The following is a 17,043-nucleotide window of genomic DNA, read 5'->3' on the forward strand; positions in this document are numbered from 1 at the left end:
TACGATGTAATGGTTAGGAGCATAGACTCCAGTGTCGTTCAGACCTGGAGTCTTGTCCTTGTTCTCCCTCGGCGCTCTTGATTAAATCGAGTCATAATACAGGCAGTGTAGACTAGTGCTTGACAGGTCTCTGGAGCTCTTGAAGTAGGACCTCGGCACTGACGCAGAAGAGGTGGGGCGGGGCGGAGCCAGCCCTGGAGCGGCCAGTCACGAGTCGAAGCGGCGATGCCACGCCCTCTCAGGGCTCCCTCTTAAAAGGGCAAAAGGCACGGGGAGGTCCCGTAGGGCCGCTCCAGACCCCCACTGTTGGAGTCCTTTGCACTTTGGGGCGGGCTTTGAGTGGGCGGGGCCTACGTTCCGCCGTCCAGTGCCTCCACCCGGCGCAGTCCCCGCGGTGGGCCCCGAAGGCCTGCGCGGCTCCTTTAAGAACTCGCGGGTCTGACGCCGGAGGTCGCGGCGTTCTTTCGGAGCTGCGGGCCGAGTGCCCTCCACAGCTCAGGCCAGAATCCACGGCCATGAAGTTACTGCGGGCGGGTTTAACCCTAGCGCTGGGCGCCGGGCTGGGTGCAGCCGCCGAGGGCTGGCGGCGGCAGCGGTGGGACGCACGGGAGGCGCCCGGTTTGCTAAGCCGGCTCCCCGTGCTGCCCGTGGCGGCGGCGGCCGGGCTTCCCGCCGTGCCCGGGGCCCCGGCGGGCGGCGGGCCCGGCGAGCTCGCCAAGTACGGGCTGCCTGGGGTAGCGCAGCTGAAGAGCCGCGAGTCTTATGTGCTGTGTTACGACCCGCGCACCCGCGGCGCCGTGTGGGTGGTCGAGCAGCTGCGGCCCGAGCGGCTCCGAGGCGACGGCGACCGCCGCTCTTGTGACTTCCATGAGGACGACTCAGTGCATGCGTACCACCGCGCCACCAACGCCGACTACCGCGGCAGCGGCTTCGACCGCGGCCACCTCGCCGCCGCCGCCAACCACCGCTGGAGCCAGAGGGCCATGGACGACACCTTCTACCTAAGCAACGTCGCGCCCCAGGTAGCGCCTGGGCCCCTCGCCCCTGCGGCGGAAGGCGAGGCCACCCACTGCGCGCCTTCGAGCCTCAGGCTCTCTGCAAAGCGGGAAAGCTGCCGAGGGTGCGCCTAGGTCAGGCGCCTGGCGAGTCACACCGCGCCGCAGGCGGGAGGGACCGAGGGATGGGGCGCTGAGCATCCACTCTGCACTCTGATCTTAACCCCCGGGGGCCTCCCAGATCTTCAGTTTCCTTGTCTGTAAAATGGGGATAAAACGGTTACTCACCTACCCCTTGCAGTAGCGCTGAGGAACTGAAAACACCATTCAGGTACAGAAAAGTACTGAGCACGCTTCCTGGCCCATGGCAAGCGGTCAGTACCAGCTATCATGAGGAAAGCGAGTCTCAGACACCGAGTGACCGGCCCAGTGTCACATGAGGGAGGAGACCCAGGCAGTCTGTCTAGAGGAACCTGAGCTTTCATCCATTGTCCTATCTGCCTTCCTTCCAGGAGTGACAGCAAAGATCCCTGCAGGCACTGGGTGTTCGTAACAGTCACTGTGCACCCTGGACTAGCTGCCCACCTCTAGCCGTGTTCCCATCCTGGCCTGACACGCATGTGAGGACGGATGTCAGGCTCTGATGAAGCTGTAGGGTCAGCTGTAGCCTCTGACCTGACTTGTGACCTCTCAGGAGCACTGTGCCCTCCCGGTTTGATTAGACACTGTCTGAGGACCAGAGGGTTCAGGTTCTGGAGCAGACTCATGACCTTCCCGGCTGGGCTCTGCCTGTGGATCAGTTGAGGGAAAAGGCAAGGAGAGGTGCCCAGAGAGCTGGTCTTCCCATGAGGCCCTGGGGGCGGGGCCGGCCTATTTCTGGAAGATCTGCCCCTTTCCTTCATATGGCTCTTTGGAGCCAAGAGACATTTGTGAGTCCTGGGATGCTTGTTCGGCCCTTCTAGATGGGGTTATGCTGGCAACCCCTCGAGCTCTACCTGGGCTCCACCCTCATGACCATGTGGCCCAGGTGTCTTTCCATCCATGAATCTGTTTCCTCTGCTTGTCCTCACCTCTCCCCTGCCCCCCCCACCCTGGAATCTTCTGGCTTGGTGCCAATGCCCCACCCTCAGGGCCTGGAGCAGCCCTCTGACAGCCTTGCAAGTGTCCCGGCCAGTCTCACTGAGGCCCACCTCTCCTGCCAGGTGCCACACCTCAACCAGAATGCCTGGAACAACCTGGAAAAGTACAGCCGCAGCCTGACCCGCACCTATCAAAATGTCTATGTCTGCACAGGGCCGCTCTTCCTGCCCAGGTAAGGTTAGACCTGGGGACACCAGCACTGCCCACTCATCCCTTCCTGATGCCCCCAGGCTTTTTATCCACACCACCAGGTCTCGTGGAGTTCCCGCTGTGGCACAGTGAGTTAGGACTGACTGCAGTGGCTTGGGTTGCTGTGGAGGCACAGGTTCAATCCCCAGCCCAGTGCAGGGGGTTAAAGGATCTGTGTTGGGAGTTCCCATTGTCACTCAGCAGGTTCCAAACCGACTAGTATCCATGAAGATGTGGGTTCAATTCCTGGCCTCACTCAGTGGGTTAAGGATCTGGTGTGGCTGTGGCATAGGCCGGCAGCTACAGCTACAAGTTGACCCCTAGCCTGGGAACCTCCATAGGCTGCAGGTGCAGCCCTAAAGAAATCATTTGGCTTCTCAGCATGTCTGCCCCTCCCTGCCTCAGGCCCTCCCAGTTGTACTCCAAGGTCGGAGGCCAAACCCACCTACCCACCTAGACCCCGTGTCCTCTGCCCCTGGGCACCAGGCCCCAAATCTGCCCCTGCTCCTTTCTGGGTCTTCAGTGGTCCCATCCACTCAACTGTGTCCTGCCCAGACTGAAACCCTTGCGAGAGGCGCTCACCTTCACTCTCCTCTGCTTGGAGCAACCCCCCCCCCGCCCCTCGCTTCCCCTGGAGCCCGGCTTTGAACTCCATGTCCCTAACCCTTGTCCCCCCACAGCCCAGCCTCCCCCAGGTAGAAGGGACCAAGCTCCTCTGGGCTCGCTCGGTGACTTTTCTGGCCTGCTGAGGGCTTGGGACCAGTGAGGCGAGAGGTTGTGGCCAAGCAGCTGGCTGTGCCTGGGATGGACTCTGGGCCCTGCCACCTGGTCTCTGGGTGCCCTGGACAGGTGACCTCCACCTTCTCTCCTGTAAGATGGGGATAATGCCTGCTACCTACATAGCAGGTGTTTAAGGGACAAAGTGGGTGTCACCCACTTTAAGGGAGGGAGGATGCCACCTCAGGAAGGCTCACCGTGGGCTTGCTGAGGCGGTGGCTGGGGCACAGATCCTCTTTAATGAGCCAGGGCCTCCCCTGGTCCATGGTCATGGAGCAGACTCTGGGGAGGGTCAGCCTGAAGTTGCCCATCCCACATTCCGGGCACCTGTCATGCCCCAGGCCTCTGCTGGTGCCAGGGATTCAGCCGTCACAGCTCTGCTCCCTTGGCGCTCACTCGCCACCAGAAGAGACGGTCAATCATCAGGTGTCCACACGGATGAATGTGGATGTTTCTTTCTGCAGTGTTTATTGTCACCACACACTCTGGCTGACCCAGTGCTGGGTGTGAGGGAAGCAGGAGAAGAAGCACGTCTACCCAGCAGGAAGCACCCAGCCTCCTGGGGGAGCCAAGCCCGGGGCCAAGAAGCCTCACTCTGTAGGGGCGGTCCTGCAGGTCCAGTCAGGGAAGGCTTCCTGGAGGTGGAGGCCCTTGGTCAGACCAAGCTCCCTGGGAGCGCTGAAAGGCCATGTATGTCTGGGTCTGCCCACAGGACAGAGGCTGACGGGAAGTCCTATGTGAAGTACCAGGTCATTGGCAAGAACCACGTGGCGGTGCCCACCCACTTCTTCAAGGTGCTGATCCTGGAGGCAGCAGGCGGGCAGATCGAACTCCGCTCCTATGTGATGCCCAACGCGCCCGTGGATGAGGCCATCCCGCTGGAGCGCTTCCTGGTGCCCATCGAGAGCATCGAGCGGGCCTCGGGGCTGCTCTTTGTGCCGAATATCCTGGCCCGGACGAGCAGCCTTAAGGCCATCACTGCCGGCAGCAAATAAGGGCCGCCCCAGCCAGACTGTGGGGTCCTGGGGACCAGGTTGAATGAAAGGTATTTATTTTTGGAGACAAGTCTTAGCTGTGTCTGTTCCGGGTGACCTGTGGGACCCTCTGGCTCCACTGCTGCTCCCTGGCCATCCTGGGCCCGACAGAACCTTCAGCTGGGCCGGGCACCTGCCTGGGTGAGGCCAGGCTGCAGGGCGGCCAGGGAGATGAGGATGGCTTCCTGGAAGAGAAGTGCAGCAACAGGCTGGCGCCTGGGAGGCTCCCGGGTGTCCCGGCTCCCAGGCCCCAGCCCCTTGGGGCGTGGGGCCCTCAGTGGGGCCTGGCTTTGTCTGGCAGATCTGTTGCTGGCCACTGCAGGCCCTGCCAGGAAAGGGCCTCACCTCTCTGCTCCTCAGTCTCCTCATCTGTAAAATGGGGCTGATCATCACAATACCTTCCCCCCTGGGGTCTGGAGACGGGGGAGGCAACGGGCAGGAGGACCCTCTGTGTAGCTGTCAAGGGGGGGAGCAGGGCTTCCTGCTGGGGGGCTGTGGCTGACAAGCTCAGGGCACCTGGCCCAGCAGGGCTCTTGGGGACAAGTAGACGGAGGCTGTCTCCCTGATGAGTCTCCAACCTTTGAGCCCAGTGGAAGCCAGGGCACCTTGCCCTAGTAGGTGCCACAAGCACAGCATTCTGTGCTGTCCTCAGAAGTTGGGGCCCAGGTTGAAGGCTCTCAGAGCTGGTCCCCTCTTGTCCCCATTGCGACAGAGGTGCCAGTGAGGGTCTGTGAGGAGGGCTGCCCTGGAGGTGGAACACTAAGGAGACAGCCGAGGAAACGAGCCTGGAGCGGGGCTGGGCGGGGTCTCCGGGGTCAGCCAGCCTGGGAGCAGCTGGATGGGTAGCAGCGCCCAGGATTCTTGACTCCTAGCTCACTTGTTTTTTTTTTTTTTTTCCGGCTGCACCCATGGCTTGCAGAAGTTCCCAAGCCAGGGATGGAACCCATGCCACAGTAGCAACCAGAGCCACAAAAATGACAACACCAAGTTCTTAACCCGCTAAGCCACCAGGGAACTCCCTGCTGCAGTTCTGCTGTGGTGAGAGGCCCCGTGGGTGAGACCACTCCCAAGAAGGCTGGCTCAGGGCGGCCGTGGGTGGGGTGGGGACAAGGAGAGTGGTGCAACCCCCCCATGGACAGAACCCGAGGCTCCGGCCCCTTGCTGGTGGCTGAACAGGCTGGGCCTGGAGGCCAGGGAGGCAGGAGGGCTCACCTCTGTGCGGATGGTGCGGCTGCCCTGGCTGGGGCAGGTGTTGACATACAGGTCGAACAGGACACTGGGTTCAGCCACCTCCAGGTTGGGGTCAGCGTCCACTGCCGCTTCCAGCCCCTGGAGGCCCCCAAACACCACGAGAGCGTGCCTGGCACCCACAGGAGGCAGATCAGTGACCGCCCACCAAGGCCCACTGAATGCAGCCCCCCAGAGCGCTCAGGCCCCCCATACGCACCAGGGGCCCAGACTGTATGGCTTGGCCCCCACCTGTCTGGTCCCCCTGCTCCATTCCTCTTCCCCTGGCTGGACCCACCTGAAGTTGGGAAGCTGGGCGGAGGCCACATCCGAGCCTCGCTCTGATGTCCCAATGGTCAGGTCATAGCCGTCCTGGAAGGGGGCCTCAGCAAACACAGCACCTGCAGGGAGGCCAGCTCACTGGGGGCCTCGTTCCCCACAAGCCGCTTGGCTGTGTGTACTGGGGTGGGGGGGATGCCGAGGGGAGGGGAGATAAGCGAGCCACACCCAGGCCCAGACCCTTCACTCCTGGGAAGCCAGGGATTAAGCAGGCAGAGACCAAGCCTGGGCTGGCCTGGGACAACAGAGCAGTAGACATTTAACTTGTCTGGTCCTTTGGTCCCCATTCCCAGCCCCATGGCAGACACTATTAAAGATGCTTCTCAGACGTCCCTCAAAGCATGCCAGGCAGTGCACTCAGGGAGACCAGGGACCAGAGAAGGAATGGCACTTGTCCAAGGACACACAGCACGACAGTAGGATTAGGACTCTGGGCTGACTTCTGGGGCAAGCAAGGCTGTCTGTGGCCTCACAGCCAGAGAGGATGTATATGCATAGGAGGAAGCTCAATCCTTACTGAGGCAGGAGGCCAGGCGGACGGTGTAGCCCCAGTAGAGACCAGCTTTGGTGCGGGGGTCCTGCGACGACACAACTTTTCCACGGTAGGTCTTGCTCTCTGGGGGGGAAAGCAGAGAGGCTCTGAAGACAGGACAAGGAGACAGGGAAGGAGGAGGCTCCCAGTTTGCAGGCTGGCTGGCCCGGGGACACGTTCAGATACCTGGAAGCTGCTTCTGGTTCAGCCACACTGTCACCCGAAGTCCAGGCTCCAAGTTCTTGTCGATTTTCACTTCCTGGGGAGAAGCCAGAAGAAATTGGTGCTGTTCCCTGCAGGACAGCAGTGGTCGCTGCTCCCCAGATATGGGGGCACTGAAGGGGGTCCAGGTCAACCTTCACGCCCTACTCCCTGGCCCCTGGGCCAGACTTGCTCACAAGAGACCATTCTTATTCTATTTTTTTTTTTTTTTTTTTTTTGCTCTTTAGGGCCCCACTCGAAGCACATGGAGGTTCCCAGGCATCTAATCAGAGCTACAGCTGCCGGCCTACACCACAACCACAGCAACGCGGGATCCAAGCCACGTCTGCAACCTACACCACAGCTCACGGCAATGCCGGATCCTTAACCCACTGTGCGAGGCCAGGGATCGAACCCACAACCTCATGGTTCCTAGTTGGATTTGTTTCCACTGTGCCATGACGGGAACTCCCATTCTTATTCTTTTTTTGGATGCTCTGTGGCATGGGGAGTTTCTGGGCCAATGGTCAGATCATTCAAGCTGCAGTTACAACCTATGCTGCAGCTGTGGCAACACCTGATCCTTTAACTCACGGTGCTGGGCTGGGGATCGAACCTGTGCGCTAGTGCTCCGATCTTGTTATGCCACAGCCAGAATCCACAAGAGACCATTTTTGCAAAAGGAATACCCCCAAGATATTAGTCAAAATGAACGGCCCAGGGAGTTCCCTGGTGGCATAGTGGGTTAAGGATCTGGTGTTGTCACTGCAGTAGCTCAGGTGGCTGCTCTGGCATGGGTTCTATCCCTGGCCTGGGGACTTCACATGCTATAGGCTCGGTCAAAATAATAGTAATAATTTAACAATAAAAAAATGACTGGTCCAGGCCTGGCACAGAGTAGGAGATATTTCATACATGGATGAAATCCTAGTTTCCTACATTTTGGTGGCTGTGCCATTTACTAGCTTTAGGAGTCTGAGCCGTCACTGAACCCCTCTGAGACTTAGTTTCCTAATCTGTCAAACAGAAGACTTCCCATAAACAATAGCTATCATTACAGTGCACGGGACCTGGCGTGAAATACATGCTGCATACATGGGGCCGTGATGGACCACTGCTGTTTGCGTTTTGTCCCCATTTTGCATTCAGGACGGGGCACGTTCTTTCCCTTTGGAGGGTTACTCATGCGTTCCCCCTTTTATCTGGGTCCAGATTATCCTGGTCTGCGTTTATATCAAGTCTGTTCTTTTGGAGGAGGCGGGGGGACCAGCACACGTTTAAATGTTTCTGCCTCTGACTCTAGGAGACTTGAGATTAAATAGGTGGCAAATGAATGCTCCAGTTCCCAGCTCGGCATCATGATGAAGCAGCCCCAGAGGGTTTTTTTTTTTTTTTGGTCTTCTTGCTATTTCTTGGGCCGCTCCCGCAGCATATGGAGGTTCCCAGGCTAGGGGTCAAATCGGAGCTGTAGTCTCCGGCCTACGCCAGAGCCACAGCAACACGGGATCCGAGCCGCGTCTGCGACCTACACCACAGCTCACGGCAACGCCGGATCATTAACCCACTGAGCAAGGGCAGGGACCGAACCCGCAACCTCATGGTTCCTTGTTGGATTCGTTAACCACTGAGCCACGACGGGAACTCCACCAGAGGGGTTTTGAACTTGATTTTGCAGGGAGTTGTTTGAGTTTTGTTTTTCGCATAAGGACTATCTTCTGGGGATAACACTTTTTTTTTTTTTTTTGTCTTTTTGCCATTTCTTGGGCCGCTTGCACGGCATATGGAGGTTCCCAGGCTAGGAATTGAATCAGAGCTGCAGCTGCCAGCCTATGCCACAGCCACAGCAACACGGGGATCTGAGCCACATCTGCAACCGACACCACAGCTCACGGCAATGCCGGATCCCTAACCCACTGAGCAAGACCAGGGATCGAACCCGCAACTTCATGGTTCCTTGTTGGATTTGTTAACCACTGAGCCACAACGGGAACTCCAGGGGGGATAACACTTTTTAAAAGCAGTCAATTTCGGAGTTCCCGTTGTGGCTCAGTGGTTAACGAACCTGACTAGTATCCATGAGGACATGGGTTCAATCCCTGGCCATGTTCAGTGGGTTAAGGATCCGGCGTTGCCATGAGCTGTGGTGTAGGTCACAGATGCGGCTCGGATCCCGTGTTGCTGTGGCTATGATGTAGACCAGCGGCTTCAGCTCTGATTGGACTCCTAGCCTGGGAACTTCCGTATGCTATGGGTATGGCCCTAAAAAGACACGCACACACACAAAAACCCAAAGAGTAAATTTCACTCCTGGCTCTATTCATTGAGCTCCATCTTGGCACTTCTCTGGCCCAAATCTGCATCACTGAGGGACCGGCAGGCAGAGACGCCTGAGTCCAGGGCTCCCCACCCACTGTAGCCAGGGCGTGTCTGGGAAGTAGGTCTCGACCCATGCTCCGGTTCCTACCTTCTTCATGCCACAGTTGACAAAGGAGCCCTGGCCCGGCCGTGTGGGCCGGTCCACCACGACACCCTCTCGGAACTCGGAGTCCTCGTCCTGACGCATGTGGTGAGGGCTGTCCAAGGGGTTCAGGAGCCCTGTGTTTGAGGAGGAGCCGGGAGGCGTCTGGGAGGTGCAAAGGCACATGGGAAGGCCTGGTCCAAGTTCCAGCTCTGCCCACAGACCTGCTTGGCACCAGGCACAGCCTCATCCTGCCTGGGCCTGCTTTCCCAGCTGTCCCATGATTTCTCAGGGTCTAGGGGATGACCCCTGAGAAATGGGGGTCACCCCCCCACCCCCAGACTTACCTGCAAACTGTAGATCCTGATGCTTGGGGAAGAATGCCTTTCTTAGGTACCTAGGAGAGGACGCAGATCTCAGGAAGTTCCCAGGGAGGCCACCTCCCATCTGCCCTGCCCCTCGGCCGCCCCTCCCTCGTGCTCTGGGAAGTCTGTGCTCCATCCTCTTACTGTGGACACTCCAGGTACTGCAGGATCCGGGCCAGCTGCACGCATGCCTGCCCCTTCTTGCCAACTCCCCTGAACTCCCCCTCCACAGTCCTGGAGAGAGAGCATGAGACAGGGCTCAAGCCGGGGTTCCCTTCAAGGTCTCCTCCCTCCCGCCTGACCTCTGCAGTGACCATGGCCAGGGGGGACGGTGGGGCCACCGCAGACAGGAGTCTCAGCCCGGGCAAGTAGGCAGGGAGAAGGGTGAAGCCCAGCCAACCCGGCGGCCCATCCCTTTTCTCTGAGCCCTGCTGCCCTCCTGGACGGCCCCTCACTTGGCATCTTGGCCCTCTTCATCGAACACCACGATCTCATCCACACAGAAGATGGCACAGGCTCTGGCAATCTGGCCAGCCAGGTAGGTGCGAAGCTCGGGCGACTGGGCGTTGTCCAGGATGGAGCCCGGCAAGGCCACGCTCAGGGTGTAGTGCCGCCCTGCGCAGGAGAGGGGCGGTCAAGGTCAGCCGGATGGGCCGGGACCATCTCTCCCCTCTCTCCCATCCCAGCCTCTAATCCCAGGGCCCAGAGTTAGAGGAATGTTCCCACCCGGAGGAATTCTGAGATGAGCACAAAGATTCAACTCCTTCTCCGGTCCTCAGTCTCCCCAGGAAGAAACTGGACGCGGTGATCTCCAGGGCTCCCATGAGCAGGGCATCCCACGGGGCGGGTGGGGGTGGGGGTGAGGCTCAGAGGTACTGACCTAGTCACAGCCGCGGCCCCTGAGTGCTTCAGTTCTCCAGGCATTAAAAAGGGCTAATGATGAGAGTGCCTTTTATTTTATTTATTTTATTTTTTTGGTCTTTTTGCCTTTTCTAGGGCCGCTCCCGTGGCATATGGAGGTTCCCAGGCTAGGGGTTGAATCGGAGCTGCAGCCGCCAGCCTACACCAGGGGCACAGCAATGCCAGATCTGAGCCATGTCCGCGACCTACACCACAGCTCACGGCAACGCCAGATCCTTAACCCACTGAGCGAGGCCAGGGATCGAACCTGCAACCTCATGGTTCCTAGTCAGATTCGTTAACCACTGAGCCACAACGGGAACTCCGAGAGTGCCTTTTATGTATGCACATTTAACCAGTAGCCCTAGGAAGTAGGTGGTACCTTGATCCCCACTGAGAGGTGGGGAATCTGCAGCCCAGAGAGGTCAAATACCTGCCCGCAAAAGGCAGGACTGGCTTCAGAGCAACCACCACGCTTTTCCTCCCAGAAGGGTCCAAAGGGAGCCTGCATGTGATAACACCCATAAAGGGCTTCCCAGTGTCTGAGACAGCTGACAAGCTCCGTCTCTGTCCCCACGGTCACCATCATCACTGGTAACCACATGACCCACTAGACCCTTGGGTCTGGTGAAGGAAAAAAAGATACGACTTGTTAAGGTAGATCCAGACGCACAGACACGGAAGGACCGCCAGCACAGAGTGAAGTGGGATGAGGAAGACCAGGTCCAAGTGTGCTGTCGTGGAAACAAATCTGATGAGCATCCACGAGGACGCAGGTTTGATCTCTGGCCTCGCTCAGCGGGCTAAGGATCTGGCATTGCTGTGAGCTGTGCTGTAGGTTGCAGACACACCTCGGCTCTGGCATGGCTGTGGCTGTGGTGTAGGCCGGCAGCTACAACTCCGATTCGACCCCTAGCCTGGGAACCTCCATATGCCACGGGTGCAGCCCCAAAAAGACCAAAAAAAAAAAAGAAAAACAAAAAGAAAAAGAAAAACCAGGTCCACAAGTGCATGGATAAAGCAGTCGCATTCTTAAAAAACTGTCTCTCCCTCTCTCCATGTGTGTAAGTGGGTGATAACATAACAACTGGAGAAATTTTTACTCCAATGTTTACTAGGATTTTTCCTTTTTTTATAGTTTTCTGTATTATTTGGAGAGTTTTGTTTTGAACTTTTTTTTTTTTTTGTCTTTTCTAGGGCCACACCCACGGGATACGGAAGTTCCCAGGGGTCTAATCAGAGCTGTAGCTGCTGGCCTATACCATAGTCACAGCAATGCCAGACCCAAGCCATGTCTGCAACCTACTGTGACCTCACGGCAAGGCTGGATCCTTAACCCACTGAGCAAGGCCAGGGATCAAACCTGAAACTTCATGGTTCCTAGTCGGATTCGTTAACCACCGAGTCACGATGGGAACTCCAAGCATGTATTATTTAATGAGAAAGAAGGGATGCATTCTTATTATGAAGTTGCAATAATAACATGAAAAATGAAACTAAAGCACAAAGAAAGCGTTCAATAAAAAAGTAAAAAAGAGGGAGTTCCCACTGTGGCACAGTGGGTTAAGAATCCGACTGCAGCATCTCAGGTCACTGTGGAGGCCCAGGTTCGATCCCTGGCTGACACAGTGGGTTAAAGCATCTGGTACTGCCACACCTGTGGCATAGGTTGCAGCTGTGGCTTGGATTCAATACCTTGTCCAGGGACTTCCATATGCCACACGTGCGGCCATTAAAAAAAAAAAAGGGAGTTCCCATCGTGGTGCTGGAACAAATCTGACTAGGAACCATGAGGTTGTGGGTTTGATCCCTGGCCTCAGTCAGTGGGTTAAGGATCTGGCCTTGCCACGAGCTGTAGCATAGGTCACAGACGCGGCTCGGATCTGGCATTGCTGTGGCTGTGGTGTAGGCCGGCAGCTACAGCTCAGATTAGACCCCTAGCCTAGGAAGCTCCATATGCCATGGGTGTGGCCCTAAAAAGACAAAAAAAAAAAAAGTAAAAAATAACTATTACTACAATGATGAGGTGCTGGAGACATAAAGTTATGATATCTATGCTTACCCTCCAAAGGATTGAAATCTCTCTAAGTAGGAAGTTAGGACTCAGTTTTCCAGGTCTCTCCCATTCTCTGAGCCTGTCTCCATCAGGACAGATGTCTGGACCCATTGGCCTTTCAGGACCCTTGCAGCTAGGACATTCTCTGCCCTGCCCAGGACCCAGCCTGCTCACCCCGATCCTCCCTCTGGGCAGCTGCCTCCTCCTCCTCCTGCTGGCGCTTTGCCTGTTCCTCCTGGGCTCTCTGCCGCTCCAGTTTTTTCATCATCTTGAGATCCTTCCACTTCTTTTTCTCCTCTTTTTCTGGATGAGAGAACACCCCGAATGGTAGAAGTGAGAGGGACTTGGACTAGTCCAGGAGATGGTGCTCACGCACTAGGGTTGGCCTGGGTGCTCTCCTGCTGCTGAGAGAGCAGCCAGAAGAGCCTCCCAGGGCTTCTGGCCCTTTCCTCCCCTTTGGGGTACTGTGGGACCTAGAGGTGAGCACAGACACTCAGCTATCCATTGAGCCCACCCGCCAGTCCCTTACTTACTCTGTTGCTTCCATTTTCGCCACTCGACCCTTTGGCCATGTTCACCCTGGAGAAGAAGCAGGAGGAGTTTTGGGTGTGAGGCTGAATGCTCACACCTGGGGGGGGGTCCCATTTGCTGCTCCACACCTGTCCCTTTTTTCTAAGTGGGGATGGTAAGGAAACAAAGAGCTCTCCAACACACACACACACACTGTTCCCGGGGTCAGGAGGGCTGGGGGCCTGCTGTACCCCTAGAATCTGAGACTAGACCCACACATACTAAGCATGCAAGAAGTTGAATGAGATCCCATTGGAGAGAACAAGAAACAGGCTCTGGAAGACAGGACCTGCCCACTGTCACCCCGGGAGTCTGAAAAGATACGCCACGAAAGGGCTCCGGATTGCCGCAGGGTCCCGTCACCTGAATCTGTACCCCGGCCTGAGTAGGAGCTCCGGCAGTGGGTTACCGACATTGTCCCGGGTCTGACTCAAACCCCGCTCGCGCCTCTGGTTCTCACCCGGACAGGGCGCAGGCCACGAGCATGCGGCACATCGGGGATTCCCGTCCCGGATTAGCGAGAAGCAGGGAGCTAGAAGCACGGCCCGGCCCCGCCACCGGCCCCCACGCGGCATTTTCTCTTGCGCCCACCCTGCCCCGGGGTCCCACATCCCTCCACCTACCGGGCCGCACGGCCGTTTTCTAGCGCGCTCCGCCATGTTCGGCGCACACCATCGGCCACGCCTCGCCAATCAGACTCACCCCTTCCGGCAACGCCTCCTCCAAACCGTCCAATCGGAGAGCCAATGGCGCGACGGGGCGTGGCCCAGGCGCAGGTCCTTAAGAACGCCCGGGCCGGGGTGGGGGTGGGCGTGGGCTCCCCGGATAGGGTGGGCTCCTGGAATGGGCCCCGGGAATGGCCCGGGCTCATTGCCCGACAAGGTGTCCAAAGGAGGGCAGTATCCGACGCGCTCCAGAATCGTTGGACGATTGTGGATGAGAGTTGTCCCCGGCCAGGACAAGCGCGAAATTCAAACCTCAGCTTGGTTTAATGCATTGGGGACCTTAACACCCAGAGCTGATTCAGAGCTGGAAATAATTCTGAGATTCAAAGCTGGAAATAATTTAATCCACTTATTTTACAGATTTGTTCATTTAATCTCTCTCTCTTTCTTTTAATTAACAGACTGTATATTTTTAAGGGCCACATCTGCAGCATATGGACGTTCCAGGCTAGGGATCCAATCAAAGCTGCAGCTGCCAGCCTACACCACAGCCACACCCGGATCGCAGCCAGGTCACTGCAGCTCACGTCAACGCTGGATCCTTAACCCACTGAGCAGGGCCAGGAATCCGATCCTCACAGATACTAGTCAGGTTTGTTACCACTGAGCCACACCAGGAACTCTCTCTCTCTCTCTCTCTCTTTTTTTTTTTTTTTTTTTTTTTTTTTTTGTCTTTTTGTCTGTTGTTGTTGTTGTTGCTGTTGTTGCTATTTCTTGGGCCGCTCCCGCGGCATATGGAGGTTCCCAGGCTAGGGGTTGAATCGGAGCTGTAGCCACCGGCCTACGCCAGAGCCACAGCAACGCGGGATCCGAGCCGCGTCTGCGACCTACACCACAGCTCACGGCAACGCCGGATCGTTAACCCACTGAGCAAGGGCAGGGACCGAACCCGCAACCTCATGGTTCCTAGTCGGATTCGTTAACCACTGCACCACGACGGGAACTCCTCTCTCTCTTTTTTTATTTTTTTAGGGCCAGAGATTCGGCATATGCAAGATGGAACTTCCCAGGAAAGGGGTTGAATTGGAGCTATAGCTGCCAGCCTACACCACAGCCTCAGCGACACAGGATCTGAGTCATGTCTGGGACATACACCACAGCTCACAGCAACGCTGGATCCCTAACCCACGAGGCCAGGGATCAAACCCTCATCCTCATGGATCCTAGCAGGAATCATTTCTGCTGTGCCACCCCGGGAACTCCAACCGCTCATTTCTTCTTATTGCTGGACATTATTAATTATATGGATATGCCAGTGTGTCTATCTGTTCAGCTTTTGAAGGACATTTGGTTGCTTCCAGTATTTGGCAATTATGAATAAAGCCGCTTTAAACATTCATGTGCATGTTTCTGTGTGGACATGAATTTTCAACTACTTGGGGAAGGAGTTCCTGTCGAAGCACAGCGGAAAAAAATCTGACTAGGAACCGTGAGGTTTCAGGTTCGATCCCTGGCCTTGCTCAGTGGGTTAAGGATCTGGCATTGCCGTGAGCTGTGGTATAGGTCACAGATGAAGCTGGGATCTGGCGTTGCTGTGGCTCTGGCATAGGCTGGCAGCTGTTGCTCCGATTAGACCCCTAGCCTGGGAACTTCCATATGCCTTGGGTACGGCCCTAAAAAAAGAAAGAAAAAAAGTCAACTATTTAGGGAAAGAGCTGGGAGCTGGGTTGCTGGATCCAACATTAAAACTATGTTTAGCTTTATAAGAAATTGCCAAACTGTTTTCCAAAGTGATTATGCCATCTTGCATTCCTACCAGCAATGAATGGAATACATTTATTTATTTATTTATTGGCCACAAAGTTCCTGAGCCTGAGATTAAACCCACAGCACAAGAGTAACCAGAGCCACAGCAGTGACAATGCTGGATACTTAATCTGCTGAGCCACCAGGGAACTCCACCTTTTTGCTATTTTTATTTATTTATTTATTTAGGGCTGCACCTGAGGCATATGGAAGTTCCCAGGCTAGGAGTCCAATCAGAGCGACAGCTGCCGGCCTACACCACAGCCACAGCAAGGATGCCTCCCAGCTGAGTCTGTGACCTACACCACAGCTCATGGCAATGCTGGTTCCTTAACCCACTGAGCAAGATCAGGGATCGAGCCCACGTCCTCATGGATACTAGTCAGGTTTGTTACCGCTGAGCCATGATGGGAACTCTGGAACTCCAGCTTTTTAAATAATTACTTGAGTCAATATTCATTCAACCAACAAATATTTATCAAGCAGAACTCATTTTGAAGCAGGAGCTCTCGGTGCTAACTGCCACAAGGATAAGGAAAAGCACATACAGATATCAAGGTTACAACCTAGTAAAGACTAATTTCTAATATAACATATGTGTTAGCATTACTGAGCTTGTATCTATTTCACCATCACCCCTGCCGTATCTGAATGAAAGGCGAAGTTATTTATGCATCTAAGTTTGCCTGAGTTTACTCAGTCTAAGATCTGGAAACTCTGTAGGGTCCCAAGTTTGAGTTATGGGCAAATACTGGATCGGTTCATAAGACAGTCAAACCTTTCTTTGGTCAGCGCGGTTCTACTCAAGAAATCTATGGGTTTTGGAGTTCCTCTTGTGGCTCAGTGGGTCATAAACTCTACCAGTATCCACGAGGATGTGGGCTCAGGATCCAGCATTTACCGAGCGCTGTGGTGTCGGTGGCAGACGCAGCTCAGATCCTGCGTTGCTGTGGCTGTGGTGTACACAGGCAGCTACAGCTCTGATTTGACTCCTAGCCTGGGAACCTCCATATGCCACGGGAGCAGCTTTAAAAACAAACAAGCACACACACACTATGGGTTTACGCCATGGAGGACTTTCTTATCATCAGGTTACTGGCAGTATGGCAAAGGGCTCCAAGCCTGAGCCTCTGCGGGATTATTCTGCTGCGCAATCTTGACTTCGGAGCAGTGGTAGGAGTACAAAGTCATGATTTAAAAAGGGAGAAAGTCAAGTGTCCTTTGTCCTAAGACCGAATACGTTCCAACAGCAATTCTCTGACACCAAGTGGGTGACCTGCACTTCCATTCAGTTCTGACAAGTTGCCACAGCCTTCCTGTGTTAAGGGCTCAGTCACACAAGACTGTCTCTCACTACAGACGCAGCAAGTGGGATCCGCAGGCCACCCACTCCTCTGCCTGGCTGCCTACAAATCCCAGCATGTCCATGACCGCCCCCTGAGGGTCAATAATTTACTGAGACAGTTTGTAGCACTCAGGAAAGTGCTGCACTTACAATTACAGGGTTTTTTTTTTTTGTTTGGTTTTTTTTTTTGGTCTTTTTTTAGGGTTGCACCCACAGCACCTGGAGGTCCCCAGGCCAGGGGTCCAATAAGAGCTATAGCTGCCAGCCTACGCCAGAGCCACAGCAACTCAGGATCTGAGCCACGTCTGCGACCTATGCCACAGCTTATGGTAATGCCGGATCCTTAACCCACCAAGCGAGGCCAGGGATTGAACCTGCATCCTCATGGATGCTAGTCGGATTCACTTCTGGTGAGCCGTGACGGGAACTCCCCCAGTTACAGTT

At 55.9% G+C, this 17,043-nt stretch overlaps 2 protein-coding genes across 3 annotated transcripts; one reads left to right on the forward strand and one right to left on the reverse strand.

Moving 5' to 3' along the window:
- Positions 327 to 4,161, forward strand: ENDOG (endonuclease G). The gene is made up of 3 exons (XM_003122208.4): positions 327 to 1,022; positions 2,198 to 2,307; positions 3,814 to 4,161. The coding sequence occupies exons 1-3, from the start codon at positions 516 to 518 to the stop codon at positions 4,094 to 4,096; spliced, it is 900 nt and encodes a 299-aa protein (XP_003122256.1). The 5' UTR covers positions 327 to 515; the 3' UTR covers positions 4,097 to 4,161.
- On the reverse strand, positions 3,545 to 13,526 carry SPOUT1 (SPOUT domain containing methyltransferase 1). Of its 2 annotated transcripts, XM_003122207.4 has the most exons (12): positions 13,407 to 13,526; positions 12,747 to 12,792; positions 12,388 to 12,516; positions 9,713 to 9,872; positions 9,402 to 9,491; positions 9,240 to 9,289; positions 8,899 to 9,029; positions 6,420 to 6,492; positions 6,219 to 6,317; positions 5,661 to 5,763; positions 5,348 to 5,495; positions 3,545 to 4,320 (listed from the first exon to the last, which is right to left on the reverse strand). In XM_003122207.4, the coding sequence occupies exons 1-12, from the start codon at positions 13,440 to 13,442 to the stop codon at positions 4,252 to 4,254; spliced, it is 1,134 nt and encodes a 377-aa protein (XP_003122255.1). In that variant the 5' UTR covers positions 13,443 to 13,526; the 3' UTR covers positions 3,545 to 4,251. The 2 variants fall into 2 exon arrangements, with proteins under 2 accessions (XP_003122255.1, XP_005660554.1); XM_005660497.3 differs by lacking the exon at positions 3,545 to 4,320 and having other exon boundaries at positions 4,328 to 5,495.

The sequence above is a fragment of the Sus scrofa genome, chromosome 1 (assembly GCF_000003025.6).
Source record: "Sus scrofa isolate TJ Tabasco breed Duroc chromosome 1, Sscrofa11.1, whole genome shotgun sequence".
NCBI lineage: Eukaryota > Metazoa > Chordata > Mammalia > Artiodactyla > Suidae > Sus > Sus scrofa.

What these genes read in the sequence shown, in the direction of transcription:
- ENDOG (XM_003122208.4), top strand. Translation starts at nt 516, where the DNA reads ATGAAGTTACTGCGGGCGGGTTTAACCCTAGCGCTGGGCGCCGGGCTG. An exon ending in TAAGCAACGTCGCGCCCCAG is followed by an intron (nt 1,023 to 2,197) that starts GTAGCGCCTGGG and finishes CTCTCCTGCCAG; the next exon opens with GTGCCACACCTCAACCAGAA. An exon ending in GGGCCGCTCTTCCTGCCCAG is followed by an intron (nt 2,308 to 3,813) that starts GTAAGGTTAGAC and finishes GTCTGCCCACAG; the next exon opens with GACAGAGGCTGACGGGAAGT.
- SPOUT1 (XM_005660497.3), bottom strand. Translation starts at nt 13,442, where the DNA reads ATGGCGGAGCGCGCTAGAAAACGGCCGTGCGGCCCG. An exon ending in GCGAAAATGGAAGCAACAGA is followed by an intron (nt 12,517 to 12,746) that starts GTAAGTAAGGGA and finishes TCTCTCATCCAG; the next exon opens with AAAAAGAGGAGAAAAAGAAG. An exon ending in TCAACTGTGGCATGAAGAAG is followed by an intron (nt 6,493 to 8,898) that starts GTAGGAACCGGA and finishes GCTTCTCCCCAG; the next exon opens with GAAGTGAAAATCGACAAGAA.